The sequence below is a fragment of the Grus americana genome, chromosome 2, assembly GCF_028858705.1.
Source record: "Grus americana isolate bGruAme1 chromosome 2, bGruAme1.mat, whole genome shotgun sequence".
NCBI classification, from domain to species: Eukaryota; Metazoa; Chordata; class Aves; order Gruiformes; family Gruidae; genus Grus; species Grus americana.
Genome location: NC_072853.1, coordinates 55,828,280 through 55,848,777, shown reverse-complemented (window position 1 = coordinate 55,848,777; position 20,498 = coordinate 55,828,280). Strand labels below are relative to the sequence as shown.

Sequence of the window (20,498 nt, the reverse complement as noted above, 5' to 3'; positions counted from 1 at the left end):
TCCTCATCCCCTACATACATATCCATGTATATACACACATATGTATTTTTGCATGTGCATGTATGAATATATGTTTATCTTCCACCCTTTGTTGTCCTTCTCCCTAGTTTTTAGTGCTTATGTAGTCCCGATTTTCACCTACCTCCCCCTCATTTCAAAACACCTCCCAGTTTGCCATACCTTTCCATCCCGACACTAACACCTCATCCAAGTACGCAGCTACTTGCTTTTGCACCCCTCGCTATCCACATCCTGCATCTCACCGTTTTACCCTCACCGGGCTCAGCTGTGCATGAAAAGCACAGGAATGGTAAGCTCACAGCTTTTGTTTCCTGTGCCTGGATCCAGCCCTCCCCAGAGGAGCTCAGATCAGTGCTTGCATTTAAATTCCATTCACTGTATCTAGAATTTGGGGGGAATTAGAGAGTTTAACTCAGAGAAGTCTCCATTGCACAAATCAGAAAGACGGTCTTGGTGGGTTTTATTTAGTAGCTTGTAAATTGACTATGCTTGAAAACAGATTTTCACAGGAACAGAAAAACAGTATTCTTGACATAAATATTACCCTCCTGAAGAAAAGTTCCTGCGTCAAAGCCCAGAGTCTTCAGCACTTTCCTATGGCAAGTTTGCTAAGATGGCTGAACTACCTCAACTGTTTTGGCTGGAGGTTTTCTCAAAACCTTCAGGCTGAGGCACACACCCACACTCAAAATATCAGCCTGAAGTCAGTTTGCCAAAATATGAGTATTCGAAAGCAGGACTTTATGACAGGAACTGTCAGGTAATGGTAAAAATAAGTCCTAATACCACCACTCTTTGTACAAAAGGGTACAGACAGACTGATAGATGCAGCACGAAAGGCTGGTTGGCAGAGAGAGAAAACAGACATTAAGTACTGAGTATACTTAATGTATGAGAACTACTAATATGACAGATAAGCAATCTTTAATATTTTCTTCCTGTGTCTTGATCTCAGAATGATTTTGCCCTCCAGAATAAGTTCTTCACTCTAGAGGTCCAGAAGAGATTTGGTTCTGTTCCCGGTGGTAAATCTTCCATTTGGAAAGATGCAGACATTTAAGCTGCCAGCATTCCAGATGGTTACCTTTCTATGCTCTCACTTAAAAACCTAGCAAAACTCCTTTTAACCAATTTGACACCTAGGTTTACCTTGTTTGAACTCAATAAGCAGTCTGAACTCTGTAATAATCTGATGTCTGCTCAGACAGGCTCATTCTGTTCTCCTGAATCTAATCTCTGTTGGATCTGCCCACTATTACAAAAATTCAACCTTGGGAGTGCATGTAGAAGTCTAATTTACTTCACCAAATACATTTAATCAATTCCACCCTACTATTTTCCTTTTGCTCAATGTTTGATTACTTTTATGTCACCTATTAGATACGAACTGCTGTTTTTTACAATAAGTGGGTGATCTGACAAGGCCAATTTCATGTCTCCCATTAGATAAAGTGACATTTCAATCCAATTCTCTGACAAACTTAGATGAGGATACTGTGTAGTTTGAGCACACACAATGACAAGGCACTTGCCTTTTCAGCCTTTCCTATCAGAACACACACTTGGGTAAATTGAAAACCTCCCCTTCAGGATTTATTTAAATAGAGCAATCAATACTTTATTTCACCATCCTCTAAAAGGCATATGAGATAACACAAACAAGTTTTCAAAAAAACCCCACCTTTTTTCCTTCTTATTTAAGGCCAGACTAATTGTTCACTGACAGGCTTTTTACTCATTAACTAGACAATATTCATGTTTACAGTTCTTTAATAAGATAACATGGGATTAACTGACAGCTCTTTAATTGCTTCCCCCCACCCCCACCCCCATACAGATTAAACCTCGCTATAACCATATCTGCTCAGGTTAGAAAAAGAAAAAAAGGAAAGAAAAAAAAGAACATTCAGCAGTTTCTTACATATCTCTCATGTTCAAGATCTGATTCCTATTCCTTCGTGATTTCAGGTATGGTTTGCAGCACCTGACACTAGTGGCCTTTCAGCCAATTTAAAAAGTTCTGGTACCTGGTCTCCAGTGCCACACAACATCCCGCCGCAGCAGCACTACAAATCTTAAAGAGGTTTACATAAGAAAGTAGCTGGAATGTACCTAGAGTAAGTTTCTATTTAGTGAAACTATATCTACAATGAAGTAGAATGAACGCTGCACGGAGCTGTAACCCACTCTGCTGTGCAAATGTCCGTCTTTAAAAGCAAAGATATTTTGAAAAAATCCCAGCTCCAGTGCAGGATTTACTTATTTGCCACTTGAGTTACAAGTTCAGTAACCAGAATGAAACAGAGCACAGTAACTGTGAAGAATGGTTTCTCTTTAACTTACAAACGCTGTGTTTGACTCTCCTGTCATCCTAGCAATGTAATTCCAGGGAAATTCCTCTTAAGTCAGCTTAGTTACACCAGCGTAAATGAGAAGAGAATTAGATTCATTGTTTCCAACAAAGAGTGGGGAGTAATTACACCAGTGTTTCTACACATACTATTATTAACCCATCAGTAATTCCCATGTATACTAAGCATTACATGCAGTATGGGTAAATGTACATTTTTTCATGATTTATTGATGGTAATGGATGAAAAAAAAAGATATACCTGCACTGAAATCAATCCATTATCTTTGAATTCTGATAACTAACATTGCAGAAAAGCTGCTGAAAAAATTAGGAAATAATTTTTTTTAATTATACACCATCAATAAGAAAGTGTATTTACTAATTAGCCCCTAATGCTGCTATTTCAGTGTAGTCATCTAAGGTTTTACAGCACAATGTTTAAAATGCGTCTTTTTAGGTCAGAAGGACTGACCTGCAGGTGGTCTCATAAAAGCTCCAATACAAGCAACAGGGATTACCATAATTACTTTGCCACTCTACGAGCAGTTAATGGGATTACACCCGAAGGCTATACGCTTGTTCACAGTGCCCAGTGCAAATTTTCTGAAAGAATCTGAGTAAGCACAAATGCTTTAATGGTAATGCTTCATAATTTCATCCACTGCACCATAAAAGGAGCTCTAATATATTAAAACAATCTAAATCAAAGAAATTGAAAAAAATCTAACTTCTTTGGCTTTCTGTACCTCCTGTCACTGATACAGTCAATCTTCCATCTGCCTCCTTCAGGCAGTCTCCATTCTTCCTTGTTTCCACTGATGTTAGGTCTGAAAGATGCTTCATCATTCCTGTCGGGGTTCATACTCCAACCGTTACTGCTCTCTTTGTTGACTACCATCCATTTCCATTTTTGGCCACTCCTGTTATTTCCTTCTCATGGTATCTCTGCTTGGACTGGAATAACCTCATTTTTTCCACCACGCCTTATAATTATATTCTCATATCACCTTCTCTATTTGTTTCTTTCTTCATCTCTCCATTCAAATAGCTCACCTAAGTTTTCATACTACAATTTGTTTTGTCATGTTATCTTCATACTCTGGTTATTCACAGCCTCTTCCTCCTCTTCTTGTCCTGCTTCTCTCCATTTTCTCTAAAACACACCCACTTTGCTTTTTTAATGTCCTGACCTGATTCTTTATTTATGCCACTGTGCCTCCTGTCCTTCAAACCCCTCCTTTACTGCTAGCTTCTTATACACATGCTTTCTATATCAACTTCGGAAATAACATCCATGCTACATTTTCAGACGTAACAGTTATCCCACCCCTTGCTTATTACCCTGCATGTAAGTTGCCTTTAGGAAAGGATCACATCTTTAAAAAGTCCTGACAAATCCCATATAGGTTTATAAATATACAAAATAGTTAAAGAGTTAAGAGAAAGAAAAGAGCAAATCCCAGATCAACTAATAACAAAGCCCTTTATCCAGCCTGCTGTCTGCAATCAGAACTGTACAAGCTCTTATACTGCAATAGATACTGATTTTGTAATTAGATGACTAAGTCATAAGAAATGTTAACTTGTATCTTAACCCAGAAGATAAAACCCAGAGCAGAATTTGGAAAGCAGAGTGACAAGAAGGTACTACACCAAAGTTAATTTCTTGCTCCTGTTACTCCCTAGCCTATAAGTTTCTTTAATTCTATTAGAACAGCTGTAACGATATCATCCGTGATAATCCGAATGCTATCCCCAAAAGAAAAAAGTCCTATCCACTGAAGGATACTGTTTCTAAAATCAGAGAATGCATAATAGATGCAAATGTGTCCTTCCTAATTCCCAGAGGAAAATTCCACACCTGTGCTGGATTTAGTTTCAGGGTACTTGTTCACTCCTTGCCAACTTAGATCAAATTGTTTTCAGAAAGACGACAAAAAGTCTTTAGAACTCCATCTCACTTCTTGTTTGTTAGGCACAGAGTGGACCAGACAGACATGACACACAACACAATAATCCACAGCTTAGGTGCTACAGAATCTGGTTTTGACTCTGAAAGAACAAAAATAAAATTTTGTTCCTCCAAAATACTAGTAGGAAAATAAGAAGCAATCAAAATGCAAATTAAATATAATGAATGTTAAAAAATTGTTTTAGCGCAGTTTTCTATAATAAGGATGTACATACCTGTAATGCATTCTATTTACGTTTAAGTGTTTCGTGCTGTTTTTAAAAAATCCCTCCCTATGTTGAAATATGTGTATTTTATGTGTTTATTTTAATATAAATCTTTCATATTTTGCAGCAAATATATTTTAGAATGCAGTCTTTATAAAGGAGGTAAATAGCCAGTATTATGTTCATACCTTAAAAAAAAACAACTTGCAAACATAAAGACATATAGTTCTAAACAGTGCATTTTGGGGAATTATTTAAAACAACAATCAACAAGTAACTAGTTAATTAGCCCTGGCTCATTTTGTCATTCTTTCGTTACAGCTGGATAGAGTTTTAAGATTTACATTAACCCAGTCTATTTACTGAACCTCTTCTCGACTTTAACAGGCTCTGTATGACATTCTTACTGAAGGAGCAATTACAAGTCCTTATTCTATACACTAAGCATGCAAATACTGATAATTTTATTGTGAAATACCTTTGACTATCAGTTCTGCATAGTTTGATACACCAACTCCTCCTTCTGTCCGAATCATGCAGCGATAGTTGCCAGCATCCCGCTTCGTAGCATTTACCACACTAAAAAGAGCTACAAATCGGCGAAAGTTGAACACTTTTATGTCCTTCAGAGGTGCATCCCTTACATAAATACCCTAGGCAAAGAAACAGAAATAAACAATATTGTTAGTCAGTAATTAAAAAAATTACTGAAAACCAGATTTATTCCTCTCAAGTTCCCCAAGAGAGAAGGCAAGATGAAGGCAGAAGTCTGTATGTTACTTTTACAGATGTTTACGCTGTGTGAGACTTTACTGCCTTCCCATGTGAGTTAAACCATTCATCATCAGTGGGCAACCACTCATCTGGAACAGCTGCTTTCAACTCTTTATAGATTAACTAATAGAAAGATTTAAGAGTAATGTAACATTTACTTGCTTGGCTTGCTTTACACAAATATTTAAAGTTTTTTCTTTTAAAGAAACATGAAACCCAGCCTGTTCAGTCTCTGCTTTCTCTTCCCCTCCACAACTGCTATTTGGCATATGTGTCTTGCACAGCTTGCACGGAAATGTCAGTGGATGGTTCTCATACAGCAGCACCAATGCACGGCATTATCAGCGACTCGGGTGGATGAGACTAGGCACAGATTTACCAGGCAAATGACCAACAAGGCTGAAGTTGTCTCCATCTCCCACTTCCTCAGCATGGCACTGGGAACAGGGCAGCTTCTACCTCAGCGCAGCGTCTCGCCCTCAATTCAACATATTGCACGCACAGCACAAGAAAATGAGCTACATAACAGCTGAGGAGCACAAAGCCCAGCATAAATCCCATGCTAATGGCCTGCTCCGTCGTGTGATCCAGTGCGTGGCTGGAGGAGGGAAAAAGGGAGGGTAGCAGACAGAAGAGGACAGGGATGACATCTTGCCATGTCCTCTGACATAAATGAGGGCAGAAAGACTTGGCTCTCAGATCCTTATCAGAACTCATGCTCCGCCTGCCCATGAAATAGGATACATGCACGATGAACACTCAAAAACCCTCAAAAATGTAAAATCATCAAATTACTAGAGCTGGCTAAAAAAAAATAAAAAATATACAAAACCTAGTGATAATGTTTACTCAAACAAGCAAAGAAGAAAGATGGACTTTTCACAGAAACGTATGCATTTCAACACACTGGAGACTACAGCCATTATCAAAACATCGAGAGAAAATGGAGAACCCCAACAAGCACCTCCCAAAAGACAATCTTCAGGAAGGCATATGCATAGTTTGATACTGGTTATTTTTAGTAGGTTTTTCTGACTTCAGGAGCTTCAAGCAGGGCAAGGGTCCTGCACTACTGAGCTTCTCTAAACCATCAACACAGCTGGTGATGTCTGGTTTTCTGCCCTAAAGTTTGTAGTTTGTCCAGCAGAAGTCAAGACCTATATAGGAAATACTGACTTCAGTTTGTTATGGCCTTTACTTGCCACCATAGTGAAAGCAGCCTTAAATACCAGTTATAAAGAGTTTTGAATACCAGCCACATGAAATTAAACTCATCCATAAATCACAAAAGCGAGTCAAAGTTAATCACGCCATTAATGCCAAAGAAGTAGCATAATTAACACTAAATACTGATTCTCATGCACAGTAAGGCAGAGTTATTTCCTCTTTAAAAATAAACGTGGGTGATGCACAGCTTATTTAAAAGAAGAAAATGCTTGTAAGATGCCTGAAAATCAATGTACTATCATGCCTTAAAAATTACCCAGTCTTAAATTATTACTTGAGAATTCCTTCAGATAATTGCCACCTCCTTAAAATTCCTAGAATTCTGAGCTGCTGATAAACCGGCTTCTCAGACGTGGCAGGGCAGTCACTGAAAGCAAAACTTGGAAAGAAACATTTCAAACTACTATTTCAAAACTAGTATTTTTAATACTTTTGCCAAGAATGGCTGCAGATAGCAGGAAGCAAGCAGAGTGAGTTAATAAAGATTTTGGAAAATGAATATTTCTTAAAAACAACATTATTTTTTACTTAAGGCAAGAACTGATTAATCCTAATTGTCAGAGCTGCTGACCAGTTACAAACTACATGGTTTTAAAGTGAGTTTCTGCAGCTTTCAGACTCTTTAAGGACTCTGTGCATAGCCAAGTTATGTGCTTACATTACATCCACCCACGCTAGTTTTTCCTTTTTTCTAGTCGCAACATCAGGAAGCTTTACACAGGCTATTTTATCCTGCCAAGAAATAGGGTAAGTTATTCTCTAGGGAACAACATACCACCACACACACTGGTTAATTCTAGTACCTAAACTAGCTCAGATCATTTAGAGTGTGAACAAGCGCCTCCGCACTCCAGCCTGCACAGTACACCCACCCTTCCACGCAGGGCACCTACATCTAGAATTTACCAGGACTCTCATGAGTTATAACACAACTGAAAAACCGTGTAAATATTTTAAGAATTATTCCTTGCTGTCCCCTCCCAACGAAGGCTACAGGACCCTGCTGAAGGGAGAAAGAGGTGAAGGGAAAGGACTAGGCAATGCCGTGAGGCAGAATAATTCCTGCCTTAATCTGCAGCCTGTGAGGAGAGGAGACTGTGGAAAGGTATGATGGATGCACAGTCCCCGGCTGACCTCTCACAGAGGACCATCTCCTACCACACCGGCCACCTCAGGCCTCCCAATGGCCAGTAGAAATTGTGAACACCACAGCCTGGGTTACCCTATAAACTGCCAGCAGCCCACGAAGGGAACTGCTCAAATACTTGGCCCCATAGGACATACTTCCCATCTGTTTCTGTGCATATGTAGAATGAAAACTGGAACTGATCAATGCATTGCGGCATTTATAATAAATTATTATTTCACTGGGGTCCCATAATCTTTTTCACCTTCTGCTTATTCTCGGAACACACTAATCTCACCTCATTTCAAATGTCTTAAGTGCTGTTCTACAAGAGGAAATCTTAGTTTGATCAAATAATCGACTATATGGCCATGCAACACGTGCTATCCATTCACATGTCAATAATTTTGACTGAAAAAGAGAGAAGCTGAGGTGTATTTCAGAGTCAAACATCATTTTGCTCCAATGAACAAGCTACATGAGCCTTAAATGTAACTCAGCTTGGCTCTACAGAGGATTTGAGCCTTTTTGCCCCCCACTGAAATCCAGATGTGAAACAGGTTATTAATGGTGGCTTCAAAATTCATGGAGCTCCAGAATAAAAAGCCTTTATTATTATAACACACCTGTAAAATATATGTTAGATTATTATTAATAAAGATTATCTTGACTGACTTCTCTTAAACATTACAAACTCACAGAGGCAAACTGTAGAGTGTCTAATTATATGTTAGAACTCAAAGAGTCCCACAGAAATCACTGGCATGACATTTCCCACTAGAACTCAAAGGAGGAAAAAAAAAACCCAACAGATTTTTTTCTTTAGTCTCTTTGGGAAAAATATTTTCAAGGAAAACATAGTGTCTGGAACAGACAAAGACTAAGAAACATAATTGCTTTACTTTCCACAAGAAAAAATACACCTCAAGAGAGCAAGTCTTCCCTCTCTTCTGGGACAACAGCAAATGAGTAGGAGAGCCGCCTGATTGATTTAAGCCTGAGCATAAAAGAATGGTAATGAAGGTAATGAATTCAAGTATAAGTAAAATTCAATCCACAGGCACTGGAGAAGAGAATTTAAGGGGGGAAAAAAAAAAGAAAAAAAAAGATGCTGCATAGTAAAAACAAACAAACAAAAACCCCAACCAAGCCCAAACCCACACCTAGAACCTCTCCCAAACACTTATTTCAGCAATGGACAAATGGCAAAAGACTATTTTTAGTCTGAAAAAATGCTATTTATCATTTGCTATACAAATAGAAAATGGCTTCTGTTTTAACTGTACCCACACGGCCAGCTTCACTCCCTTTATTTGTGATTCACATTTTATTCTGAGTTACTGCACAGTGACTTCAGGAAGCTGCATAGGTATGACAGTGTTGGTTTTATGGGTTAGTTAACTATCCAAAATTTGAAGGAGAATGTCAATATTTTTTTCCCATATTTAACAGGCCCCTTTAAGCACATTGTATGATAAATGACAAGCTCTCAGTGCCAATTGTCAACAGCTATTTAATTTCGAACATCTAGAAATAACTTATACCAAATGAACATTCATTTATCGAAATGTATTAGTACATCCTGCTACAATTTTTTTACAAATTATTTTTAATAGCATTCAGAAAATTAAGCTTTTAACACTCACTAATGCAACATTCTGAAGTCCCACAAATAAAAGAGATCACATACAATCTATTGCTTTACTAATTATAGTCATTAAAACCTTAATCTCAGTTCTTTTAAGATAGATTTTGAAATTTACTGATAGGTCTTGCAAACTACCAGTTTTTATGTGGAAGTCTGAGTCTTCACAAATGTATCATATCTTATTGAAAATTAAACGGGGAAAAATAAAGACAAGACTGTAGTTTACTAACCCCATTCCAGAAAACTGTATAAAATTAATGTTTTACAATGCAAGACTGTGGTACTCTATAATAAAACCCATTAAAAAAGGTTGTCAGAGCAACTTTGTAGTGTCCTTTTGTTTTATGAGTGGGGCAGTTTGTTTGTTCGTTTTAAATACAATTCAAAAATAAAATAGTTCTTTTTACTTTTTTACTTTAGCCCTGCTTTGCCATGTGAAGGATTGAGGCTTTACTACAGATTAAGTCTGCTAGCTCTTCCTGCCTCTGGGACTTGGAGAACTGTGTGAACAGGACACTTCATTCTTTGGAAAGAGGAAACTGCCGTAATCATTTAATGCTAGACCTGCTTGGACTAGAAAGGCCACGTCCCCAGGGCAGAGCTATCGAACCTTCTTAGAGCAGAAGAATTTTGACCACAAAACAAAGATTGCAAGATGTTGAGATCCGAAAATGGAAATAGCAGATGCCACTGGCTGCTGAGCAACCTGTGTGTTTTCAAATGCTCAGAGAAAGCTTTTAACAAAAGAAATACACATAGTCAAAAATGCTATTTAAGCCAACTGGTCAATCACTTGTAAGAATAAAATTTGGATTAAACAATGTGTTATTTAATATATAGGGGGATATAAAAAAAAAATCTTAATTTAACTCCAGGATATATACAGCTTGAAAATCCATATTCCTAATACCAGCATATTAAATGCATACAGAGACAGCTTAAAGCGCTTTAAAATGCACATTATTTTTCCATTTTAGGCAAGCTAGAATGAAAAGAAATAGGTTGATGTTTATTTAAATTAGACTTACAGTCTCTTTTAGGCAATGAACTAACTCTAAGTCTTCTAAATGAACAGCAATTTAGCGGCAACAAAATATATATTAAACCTTTCAGAAATACTTTCAACAAAAATGCAGCAGTAATTCAAAGGGATTGAAGTTCTGGGATGTTATATCCAGCACTACCACGGCATTAATCACTCTCAAGGCATGTTTCTACAATTTTGCCAGAAGAGACTGAAAAGGAACCATTGGTCAGTCTCCCTCTGTCCGTACAGGTAGATTAGGCAGCTTTCCAGACATTTAATGAAAGAAAGGGTTTGCATTATCCCACTTTCAAATATGCACATTTATAAAATTGTGATTAGAATCATACCAGTGGGATCTCAAATAACATCAGCAGTGCCAGAAGTAATTTTGTTTAAAAGAGGTATAAAATCTAAATCAAATAGTAATTAATACCTCAGCAAAATTGCTTTGCAGAGTTCATATCATTCCAATAATTAAGACAGTTGGCTCTACCTCTGAATTTCTAGAGCTGCTTTCATAACCAAGACAACTGTGTGTCAGTCTAGATTAGAACCACCACAGATCCTGTGATTATCCTGTATTTATTCCATCTCTGTAAGTTAACAAGTGTATTTCATTCAAGTAATGAGGCCGTGCTGGAAAAAGATTATTATTGTCCTATTTGGAATTATTTTACTATGAACTAGAATTGCACTCTACACATGTAACTAATGGGCATTCAAGCAAAATGTTATTATTTTACCTTTCAAGAAAGATTTCAGCTTTCGGTATTTTAATGTTTGATAACTGAGCCTTTTCTTCAAATCACATAGCTCTCCATAAATCTCTGTTTATTATGACTAAGCCTAAATGCTGGCTGGCGCTGCCAGGTAATATTGTAAAACGTGACTGAAGTTACACATCAAGGAATCACATTACCAAATATTAAGCAATAACATCTATCTGAAGATACAGTTGAACATAAAGAAAGTAAACACAGTATTGCATTTTCTGGAGTCATTAAACTTAGTATAACTTACCCAAAGCAGTTACTCTGTACTTACAAACTGAAATTGTTTTGTATCATTCTGACAGGACCAAATCTGCTATTACTAGATAGAGATTTTACAAAGGAAAAAAAGACAAACCCTGCTCAATCTATTTTTTATTTTTACATTAAATAAAATGAGAAGAGTTAATATTCTCTAACAACTTGTCAGTGCTCACAAAATATGTAAAAATTCCAAACCTTCTTTCCATTCATCTTTTAAAGCACACAATAGAATACAAAATTACTTGTAGGAAACTACATCCTCAGAAACACCTGGAGAAAACAGAGCACTAGGAAATCTCGCCCTAATGGAGAGGTTTATACTTTGGATAGAAATTATGGCAATGATCCATGTATCTGCTAGGCATTTTGCTGAACCCGTAGCCCTACTTACAGTCATTTAATTCAATACTGTATCTTAATTCTTTGAAATAGGCAATGCTAAGTACTTCTCATCATTCTTTTATTTGTATTAAAAATTCCAAGAGTTCGGATGAACACCTTGCTAAAAAATGAAGAGAATATACATAGGATTTTAAATACTCCGGCTTGGAGTTCTGCAGACACCAGGCTTACGGAGGGGCTGGGAAGGAGCAGAGCAATGAGGAGAAAATGAGAAAGCAAACATCATTAGCATAATTGTCATCTGTATACACAACACAAAATACACTAATGCAGGCATTTGTCCACCTTTTCCAGTAAAGCACACCACAGGATAGTTAAAAACCAGTGTGGTCGTGTCCCACACTCTCTTCACTGGAAAAGCATTACCTTGTTGGGAAGAAAAGCGGCATGGGATGAAGAAAGTCCAGCTTGCAAGTTCTGGGGACAAGCTCCAGTCTATTCCAAAGTTATGAACCACTGGAATAGCAGGCAAAATCAAAGTGACACCGAGTCCTACAACGCAGGTAAGGAAGAAGTGGCCAAGAAAGAAGCACACACATATTTGATGATGAAAAACTCTGTTCAGTGGCCTCCTGAAAAGATCCTTTCAAATGGGAGGAACGAATGGCAAGAAGAGACACATGCCTATGGTTAAAGAAAGCTAGAGTAAACCCCTTAACAGTGACAGTGCAATTTGTGAATAAAGACAACCACAGCAGTAATAACCAATAGTAAGTTAGGTACACATCAGTCCATGTAACAGAGCAGCTCATGTAGAGCGGTTTGGATGGAGATGTTTCAGTCTTAATTACGGAGTCTGTCACATAGTTTAACGGTTCCCACCCCCAACAAACACCTCCTCCAATGCTCTGTTTCCTTCCTATCATCTTCCCTTTGGGTTTAATTTAATCTTTACTTTGGTTCTCCTTGTTTCAAAATAGCTTCAACAGCCCTTGGTCTTATAAAAGAAACTTCCATTCAACTCCAATTTGAACACGATACCTCCCAGCAGTAAGCTTGTACATTTTAACTACAGTATTCATTGTAAAGGTCACTGTTTCTTTCTCCCAAAGGTCCAAGAGCACAGTAGAGAAAGCTTATTGAATTTACTTCACCAATTGCCTAATTCGTATGTGTCTCTAAATGATTCTACTGCTGCTGAACTGTGCTTCATAGTAAGGCAGCCTTCAGGGTCCAGAAACAGGCATACCTAACACTCTTTTTAAAAGCAAGCTGGATTTAACCAGCCCCACGTGGCTCAGGTCAACTGTTCCACTAACTCTGAGTTTTGCTAATCACCATGTACTATATTATTTAACCCTCCAGAATAACTGGAAGATTAACACATCAAACTGAGTTTCTTGAAAAGAGAACACTACTTGGGTCACTTCATTTTCAAATTCAGATACCAAAAAGGTTAGATTGATACAGGTAATCCCAGAACAACTTTTGTTATAGGTCACATCATTAAATGAGAATATATGTGGGTATGGATAGGGATGGAGGAGAGAGAGAGATTTATGTGCATCCCCTCTAACTTGCATATACCTAGAAATATCTGCAGGTAAGCAAATTTGCTGCAAATAAATGTATGTAGTCCATTCACTAATATCTGGTATTTTCTGAATACTTGAGACACAGTTCTAAAACAGGGAAAAAAGGAAGAAGAAGAAGAAGAAGAAAGAACAACTACCTGTTACCAGAAGCTTTTTGTCCAGAATCCAAGTTTCATATCATCCTTCTTAAATAAAAATAACAATGGCTCTCTTAGGTGGCATTTATGACTCTCTTTACAGATACAAGGTGCAACAGGGCATCTTCAGCAAATGAGGAGAATCAAAGTCTACTAATTTTTCAGGTAAATTGCAAACAGACTTTGCCAAGCTGTCTCCAGCTGTCTTAAGGTCTTGCACTGTTGTCCATAACCAAAGTTCTAGTGGATTTCATAGTTTCCAGTGTAACTCTAAAAGCAAAACTACTACATTTCATGAATTTTTCAGATCTACTTTTTCCCAAAAATCTCTTTTGGTCACAGGAGATTGCCAAAGAGACAGAGGATTAAGAGTTGTATTTTTGTGATAAAAAGGCTTTTTTTCAAGACAAAAATTTTAATACCTATATTAAAAGTTTTCAGATTCCACATTCCTTTCATAATCAGGAACAGTTGGCATACTAATTGAAAACAAAATGCGTATTTCAGTGTCACAAGCACACTCTTGGCAGAGCAGCATCCACCTCTGCTAGACTGGTGCTGAAGGAAGGCCTTTGGAGAACACCACCCTTTACCACTCCTTGCAAACTGATGGATGACCATCTCTGCACCGCTGCAGAGACAAGCACCTCTCTCCCCTCTATCTACAGTATTTTTTTTCCTACTGTATCAAGGGTTTTGCTTAGTTTTCTTGAATTAAAATCATCACATTTGCTCACATCCACTGAAGTTTTTAGTTTCTTTTTTGGTATCACTACCTATGTGGTCTGCAGTGCTCATTGATCTGAAGAGTTTCTAATTTAAAGGTTTTGACTGATGTCATAATGTAAAACTTTACAGCTGCTTCTCTCAGGTATTTTCAGCAGAAATCAATTATTTTGGATAACATTTTAAGCTTCCACATCACTTAGGAATGATGGAGCTGACTCATGAGAATAGGAGCGAAGTTTATTCTTCCATTTACCCTTATCTGTATTTTTTTGCTATTAGTAACAAAGCACACTGACATTTCTTCTTCGTTACCAACATTTGGCTCTTGTGCCAGGCAGGGCAGTCCGGGTGGATTGGGAGTAAGCAAAGCAGCTTTGCTGGCCAGGCTTCTGCAATATTTCTGAGCAGGAAAATATAAGGCTCATTTTTGTCTCCGCTATTAGAGTGGCACCATCTCATACAAGCAGTGTAATGCCAGAATACAGATTCAGAGTAGCTATTGCATCATGAGGCATTTTAGTCTTCTCAGTAGTTCATTTCACTGGTCATAGTATCTCTGTGAACCCCAGTTGTGATACACAGGAAGCAGGTGAAAGTAAGATGTCAGTCCAGCATCCATCAGTGATTGTACTGGGGCCCTGACTTACCAAGTTGGTGTCTATTCTTCTGTTTATTCAATGGTTTATTTTTCTTAGGAATATGCAGAAATCCCTTGCAAGAACCAGCCCAAGCAGCACACTGCTGCGGAGGAAATATTTTATTGTGCTTGGATGCAAGAACAGGAGGACGGCAGGCTGGCAACCCATTTCCAACACTTCTGAGAGCACGTCAGTTCCCTGATTTTGAGAATTTAGTCCTAAAGCAATCTCAACACCCAAAGAGTCATGCCAGTGATAAGACTACACAGCACCTCATGTGCCACTCAGACTTGCTGATACTAACCTATAAAGCAAAAGATCGTGTCCAAGGAGGAAAGTCAACTTTACTGTACATTCCTACCACGCTCCAAACACATTTTGTAAATTCAGCTGCATGCAGTTTACTAATAAAAACACTGGGCTGGATGATTTCTGCTGGTCAGCTCCGAAACATCACTGAAGTCAAAACACCTCACAGATACTTTGATTTCAAGATATCTTACTGTTTCTTGTATATGTTCACTGGGATCTGTCATTAACAGTCCATAATTAATGAATTTCTCCTAGTCTCTGGTATCACTAATAATTGAAGATTCTGTAAGAGAAATCTTAGCATCAGAGAAAGATTATTCAAATCTATATACACATCAGAATAAAACCTGTAAGCCCAGGCAGAAAAGCCTGGCTGGTGTTATCCCTGATGGGAGATTGCATCCCAACAGACAGAAGAGAGAAAAGGATTGCTCTAAGTGTGATGAAGCCTCAGCCTATTGCCCAGAGGGAAGAGATGTAACTGTTCACAACAAAGCTTCTCACATAAGCAATGCATTCGTCTTCCTCAAAGGATGAGCATCTAACCTAACAACTCTTTTGTAACAGGAACTGGTTTGGAAGTTTAGGTACGTGTGTTCAAAAATGTATTTGACTTTTCATACAATCTAAATATATACTGTCTTAAGGTATAAAGCTTGTAGTACATGCATTTCCTCACAGCTAGAGCAGAACAATTAAAATAAACGTAGATACTCCATTCCAAAAATTTGGTGTGGGATTTCTAATACATGTGAACATGCTTTAAAATTTTATAAGTTTGAGTTGATGTTTAGAAAGCTTAGATTTGTTACAGTTTTTTCTTATGCCTCTCTTTAGGGAAAGAAAACATGTAAATTACACTAAATCCTTCTATCACATTTTATCAAAGTTCTTACTATGCAGAAAATCAGAAAAATTGAAGTTTGCCTCCTAAAAAATTATTGTGACAGTTTGTGCAAATTAAACCTCAAGCAGAATTAAAATAAATGCAAACCCAACTAGCTAACACCATACTGTATGCAAATGTTTAGAAAATTATGCTGTAAAAATTATGTGAGGAGGAACAGGGATATACAGCTAACAATGCATTGTTCCACAGATGCTTCAAAATACCTACTCTTTGCATTTTCTTTACTTCACTTTCGTAAATCATATGAAAAGGAGCTTCTTTTTGCCACTTCCTGTACTACTGGCATTTTATACATGGTACTAGACTGCAGCCTCTGCATTAACTGATGATTTTGTATTTCTGACACTCTCCTGGCAATATACTACTCCTCTCATGTAAATTGCTGGAATTTGAGTGTGATCAGAGGTTTAATAGGTCAGTGTTCATTGACAGCCAAAGCCTCATCCCAACTGTTTTGCTGGGTTTCCTCTCTGTGCTCTTATTGCTGAGAATTTCCTTCCTCTTCCTTTACGATCAACGGAAGTAATAAGAAGTGTACACTGACAGAAATAAAAATTAACAGAAAAGACAGACCAAGAGGTTAAAATGGGAAAAAAGAGGAATCCTGTCAACTACTGAAAACCAGTGTGCGTACACAGGCACCATCACACCTGACCCAAGAAACTCCATTTCAATATTTCCTCATCAGTAAAGTTGCCAAATGCTACAGATGAGAATAGTGATTTTTAAATATTTTCACAGAATCATAAAATAACTGTGGTTGGAAGGGATTTCTGGCGATCATGTAGTACCAGCCCCCCGCTCAAAGCAGGGTCAACTACAGCAAACTGCTCATGACTGCATCCAGCTATATTTTTAGTATCTCAAAGGACAGAGACTCCCTAGCCTCTCCAACCAGCCTGTTCCAGTGTTTGAACACAGTAAATTTTTTTTCCTTCAGTGGAATTTCCTGTATTTCTGCTTGTGCCCATTGCCTCTTGTCCTGGCACTAGATACCACTGAGAAGAGTCTGGCTCAGTCATCTCTACTGCTTTTAAGATCTCCCCCGATCCTTCCCTTCTCTAGAGTCCCAGCTCTGTCCTTGTATGTCAGATCCTTCAGTCCCCTAACCGTGCTCCAACATGTTGGTATCTTTCTTGTTCTAGGGAGACCAGAGGTGGACCCCGCACTCTAGATGTGTCTCCCCACTGCTGAGCAGAGGGGAAGGATCACCTCCCTTGGCCTGCTGGCAACACTCCTAATGCAGCCCAGGAGGCTGTTAGTCTTCATTGCTGCAAGGGCACATGGCTAGCTCATGGTCAACTTGCCCACCATGATCACCAGGTTCTTCACAAAGCTTCTTTCAAGCCTGTCAGGCCCCCGTGTGTAGTGGTGTATGGGATTACTCCTTCCCTAAAGCAGGACTTTGCACTTCCCTTTAATGAACTTCATGAGGTTCCTCTCTGCTCCTTTCTCCAGGCTGTCAAGCTCCCTCTGAATGGCAGTCTGACCCTCTGGTGCACCAGCCACTCCTTCCAACTCTGCATTGTCTGTGACCTTGTGGAGGGTGTACTCTCATCCAGGTCAGTAATAAAAAGGCTAAACAGGACATGTCCCAGTATGGATTCCTAGGGTAAGCTACTAGTGACTTGTCTCTGTAATGCCTTATTATCCATTACAATCAGTTGTATTGGGTCTGGCTGAGATGGAGTTAATTTTCCCCACAGCAGCCCTCACAGTGCTGTGCTATGCACTGGTAGCCAGCAAGGTGTTGGTAACACACCAGGGTTTTGGCTACTGCTGAGCCGTGCTGGGATGGCATCAAGGCTGGCTCTCCAACATTCTCCCCTTCACCAGCAGGCTGGGGGTGGGCAAGACCAAAGGGATATTCCATACCATATGACATCTGCTCAGCAATAAAAGCTAAGAGAAAGGAGGAGGAAGTGGGGGCATTTGTCGCAATGTTTGTCTTCTGGAACAACCACTATGCTTAAGGAAGCCCTGCTTCTCAGGAAGTGGCCGGACCTTGCCTGCTGATGGGAAGCAGAGAATAAATCTTCTGTTCTCCTTTGCTTCCATGTGTGGCCTTTTGCTTTATAAAGCTGCCTTTATCTTGATCCACAAGGTTTTTTCCATCTTATTTTATTCCCTGTCCTGCTGAGGAGGCGAGTGATAGAGAGGCTTTAGTGATGAGCACCTGGTCAACCCACCACAGTCATTTTTGGTGTCCAACATGGGGCACGAGACAACAGCAGATTTGTATTAAGCATGCTATGGCTATAGTAGTTATTAAGTGGCAAGTTCCTGTGTGGGTCACAGAGTTTGCTGGCTGCACTGCTTATCTCTTCATTTTGCTGAGCTTGGGAACATGTTAATACAAACAATGGGTCTGTGCTTTGCCCTGGCACTGATGGCCTTGCTGTGCTGGGAGGAGCTATTTTGTGGGGAGGATGAAGGAATGCATCTCCTATCTGTACCGGGATTGATGTGGATAGTTTCATTATGAAGGCTCCTGACATCCTTGTTCACCGTTATGTGAGCTGTTTAACACTACTAATTAATACTGTTGGCATATTATGGGTTTTGTGCAATCTGGTGTCGTCCTGGTGTAAGAGAAGAAAACTTTTGGGTGAGGCAATACTGAAACATGCCCTGAGGCGGCCAGTCCCTGGGTGGCAGGGTGTGTGGAAGGATTTGGGCAAGTTCCTAGGATGGTTATGACCTCCCATAACCTGGGACTTCACACCTGAACAGACAAGCAACCCTGGCAAACTGACATGCCACCTGATAGAAGGGTGCCTTGCCTGCCCCAACGAAAACCAACAGCTTCTAGCACTGTACTGGGGCCTGGCTTGTGCCTATGGAGCCACAGTGCAGTACTCTGAGAGAGCTGTCGTTGAGACAGGGACCCAAAATGCATCTGAGGACACCATGGTTGATACACGGACCCAAATAACAACAACTACGGTAATTGCCCCAGTAGTATAGCTGGGACAGCTCACCCAAACTGACCAAAGGGATATTCCATGCCATATGACATCGGCTCAGCAATAAAAGCTAAGAGAAAGGTCGAGAAAGGGGGGGCATTCTTTATGATGTTTGTCTTCTGGAGCAACCACTACATACACTGAAGCCCTGATTGCCAGGATGTGGCTGGACATTGCCTGCTGATGGGAAGTAGAGAATAAATCTTTTGGTTTTCTTTTGCTTCTGCACGCAGCCTTTCGCTTGTGCTTTATTAAACTGCCTTTATCTTGATCCACGAGGTTATTTGCATCTTATTTTCTCCCCCTGCCATCATGCTGGGGAAGGGAGTGATAGAGCATCTTTGGTGGACACATGGCATCCAGCCAGGGTCAACCCCCCACATCAGTATACATAATGAATGCTATACATAATTGCTAACATGTGCACAAGTTTTTCTATTAGCCAAATACAAACATGGTTTTAGTTTAGTTTTCTTCTTTCTTTCTTTTTTTAGCCTAAGATAAGGAAATTGGTAAGAACGGTCAGGCTGTTCGTACATGTGTTACTTTTTCATTTCTCCTCAAAGAACTTAAAACCTCCCCAAAAAATCCAGGCAAATTTGAAGGAGTATTTCAGTTCTTACCATGTCTGTAAAAATAAACAGCACAGTTCTGCAAGGTTACCCAAAGCATAAACTATATTATAAACAATTCATATTTAAGGCAGACAATGAAGGAAAAGTTTTGATCAGAGATAACAGCTCGTTAGACATTGGGTAACACAAACATTACACACATCACAAGCCTCCTATATTCTCCTGTTCATAGAACTTTTTCTGTCATATATTAAGATTACTATGCAATCAATGAAAAGCAACTAAAACTGATCAGTGATAATTAATGGAAAATATACAATATTGACTGCAAGAAAGGGACTACATATATACTGGAGTGGAGAGGGGAATACAACCCAAAACCTGGAAATAATACGAAATGGTTACTAGAATTTAAAAAAAATCAAAAAACTTTCATCTGTTCAGTAATAGATAGTGCCCCTTCCTACAGGGAACTAATTATCCTTCTAACAGTAAAATAATCTCGGGTTATCTGCAAAAAAACCCACATCAAAACTGTATACTGATATTCTAGATGCCTAAGTCTGGTCTTTGAGGTCAATTCCCCAAAGTACTGGCCACTCGCTATTGCAACTAACAGCAGCGGACACTGAGCACAGAAAGTGCTCAGTGCCTTACATGCAGAGAATCAGGTCCAGATGTCACAGAGACTCTTTCCAAAAGGGATACATTTTGCTTTTGTTTCTCATTGTCTGTGTTCCTCAACTATAAAATGAAGAAAATATCAATCCAGCCCACAGAAACAACTTAATGTTGTGAAGCACTAAGATTACTAGAAAAGATTCCATTAGAAAATTGACGGAAAATTGATTTGTATAGCATTTAGTAAGCAAAGTGAAAAGCCCTTTATTCACACAAGTGAATACA

General features: G+C 38.9%; 1 protein-coding gene across 10 annotated transcripts in view; it reads right to left on the bottom strand.

The window, feature by feature from the left end:
• PTPRM (protein tyrosine phosphatase receptor type M) overlaps positions 1–20,498 on the bottom strand; it is a 502,968-nt gene that overhangs the window by 295,971 nt on the left and 186,499 nt on the right. For all 10 annotated transcript variants that reach the window (XM_054814410.1, XM_054814411.1, XM_054814416.1 and 7 more), the window contains one exon: positions 5,031–5,205. In XM_054814410.1, the coding sequence (XP_054670385.1) occupies positions 5,031–5,205 (175 nt within the window). The remainder of the gene's footprint in view (positions 1–5,030; positions 5,206–20,498) is intronic.